The 2,500-nt window shown below is 43.2% G+C and overlaps 1 protein-coding gene across 1 annotated transcript in view; it reads left to right on the top strand.

The window, feature by feature from the left end:
- Positions 1–2,500, top strand: part of LOC106585924 (fibroblast growth factor 5-like) — a 36,384-nt gene that overhangs the window by 8,080 nt on the left and 25,804 nt on the right. The window contains exon 2 of the mRNA XM_014172667.2: positions 1,545–1,648. Coding sequence (XP_014028142.1) covers positions 1,545–1,648 — 104 coding nt within the window. The remainder of the gene's footprint in view (positions 1–1,544; positions 1,649–2,500) is intronic.

The following is a 2,500-nucleotide window of genomic DNA, read 5'->3' as shown; positions in this document are numbered from 1 at the left end:
TTTAACATGGAGATGTATAGGTAAACCACTTCTCCAACTTTTTCGGCAATATAACAAAGAACCCAGAGCAAACACATATACTCGATCAATTGCAAAACTTATAATTAGCTATTAAAGACTACCAGAACCCACTGGATTCTCCAATTATATTGGATGAAAAAAATAAAAGAATCCAACCCCAAAAGGCCTGTGGTGTTGATGGTATACTACATAAAATGATAAAATATACAGACCAAAAATTCTAATATTCTATTCTTAAACTCTTCAACATTATCCTCACCTCTGGCATCTTCCCCAATATTTTGAACCAAAGTTTGGTCGTCCCAACCCACAAAAGTGGAGACAAATTTGACCCCAATAATTACAGTGGAATCTACGTCAACAGTAACCTCGGAAAAGTCCTCTGCAGTATCATCAAAAGAGGACTCACAACATTTCCTGAGTGAAAACAATGTCCTGAGCGAATGTCAAAATTGGCTTCATACCAAAATATCGTACGTCAGATCATGTATACACCCTGCACACCCTTATTGACAAACAAATCAACCAAAACAAAGTATTCTCATGTTTTGTTACATTTTGACTCACTTAGGAATGAGGATCTGCTATACAAATTGATGGAAAGCGATGTTGGGTGGGGGGGTTAAAATTGTCAATAAACAAACAAGATTTCTTTCCTCGTGGTCGTGGGGTGAGACAGGGATGCAAGCTTGAGCCCCACCCTCTTCAACATACACAGTGTTCAAAACATCAGGAACTATTTCCATGACATAGACTGACCAGGTGAAAGCTATGATCCCTTATTGATGTCCCCTGTTAAATTCACTTCAATCAGTGTAGATGAAGGGGAGGAGACAGGTTAAAGAAGGATTTTTAAGCCCTGAGACTGTTGAGACATGGATTGTGTCGTGTATGAGGGTGAATGGGCAAGACAAAAAATGTAAGTGCCTTTGAACGGGGTATGGTAGTAGGTGCCAGGGATGGTAGTAGTGTGTCAAGAACTGCAACGCTGCTGGGTTTTTCATGCTCAACAGTTTCCTGTGTGTATCAAGAATGGTCCATCACCCAAAGGACATCCAACTTGACATAACTGTGGCAAGCACTGGAGTCAGAATGGGACAGCATCCCTGTGGAATCCCTGTGGAACGCTTTTGACACCTTGTAGACTCCATGCCCTGACGAATTGAGGCTGTTCTGGCGGAAAAAGGGGGTGCAACTCAATATTATCAAGGTGTTCCTAATGTTTTGTACACTCAATGAATTGGCGAGGCACTAGAACAGTCTGCACCTTTATGATGTAATGTTTACTGTACATTTATTAAAAATGTATTTTTTGTTGATGTTATTTTTTGTTTCTTCTCACATTTGTTTCTTGTTTATTTCCCTTGCTTTATCAATGTAAACATATGTTTCCCATGCCAAAACGCCCCTTTGAATGGAATTGAGAGAGACACAGAGAAAGAAACAAAGATAAGAAACCCTAGAAAATCCTAGAAATAGTATATACTGATGTATTGTTGTGATGATGATGTTTCTGTTCTCAGGTGTCCTGGAGCTCTTTGCGGTTTCTCAGGGGGTCATCGGTATCCGAGGAGTGTACAGCAACAGATTTTTAGCCATGAACAAGAGAGGAAGGCTGCATGCTATTGTAAGTATCCTATTTATTATATAGTGCACTACTTTTGCCCAGGGACCATAGGGTGCCATTTTACAAACAGCAGGGTGCCATTTTGGGTGCCATTTTGGATGCCATTTTGGGTGCCATTTTGGATACTATTTTGGGTGCCATTTTGGGTGCCATTTTGGATACCATTTTGGGTGCCATTCTGGGTGCCATTTTGAGAAGAGACTTGCAGAAACTCCATTGTTTCTTGTCCTGAAATGAATTTGGCCTGAACACTAAAAGAGATGAAAGCCATAGCATGGCCTCAGATCTGTTTGTGCTGTGTTGCCACAATGGGACCAGGCTAGAAAGTCATGGCGCTGACAACAAATGTGAACCATCTTGAGAATTGCAGATTTATTTTCTTCTTTTTTTAAACTCTGAATTGCTTCAAATGACTTTAAATCTGTACCCAGCAGTCAGTCAGCTAGCCAGCCAGCCTGCCAGGCGGGCAGTTACACTGCTGTTTGTAAGCTGGCCAGCCAGCCAGTAAGCAAGCAACCTAGGAGGACAGACAAACACACTGATACTTGTAAGCAGGCCTGCCAAACAGCCAGCCACCAAGGCAGAAAGCCACACTGCTACTTTGTAAGCAGGCTAGCCGAACAGCCAGCCAGTCAGCCAGCCACCCAGGCAGAAAGCCACACTGCTACTTGTAAGCAGGCCAGCCGAACAGCCAGCCAGTCAGCCAGCCACCCAGGCAGAAAGCCACACTGATACTTTGTAAGCAGGCCAGCCAAACAGCCAGCCAGTCAGCCAGCCACCCAGGCAGAAAGCCACCCTGCTACTTGTAAGCAGGCCAGCCAAACAGCCACCCAGGCAGAAAGCCACTCTGCT

Source organism: Salmo salar, chromosome ssa24, assembly GCF_905237065.1.
Source record: "Salmo salar chromosome ssa24, Ssal_v3.1, whole genome shotgun sequence".
NCBI classification, from domain to species: Eukaryota; Metazoa; Chordata; class Actinopteri; order Salmoniformes; family Salmonidae; genus Salmo; species Salmo salar.
The sequence above is the reverse complement of the archived record's forward strand: the minus strand, read 5'-3'. Positions and strand labels throughout refer to the sequence as shown.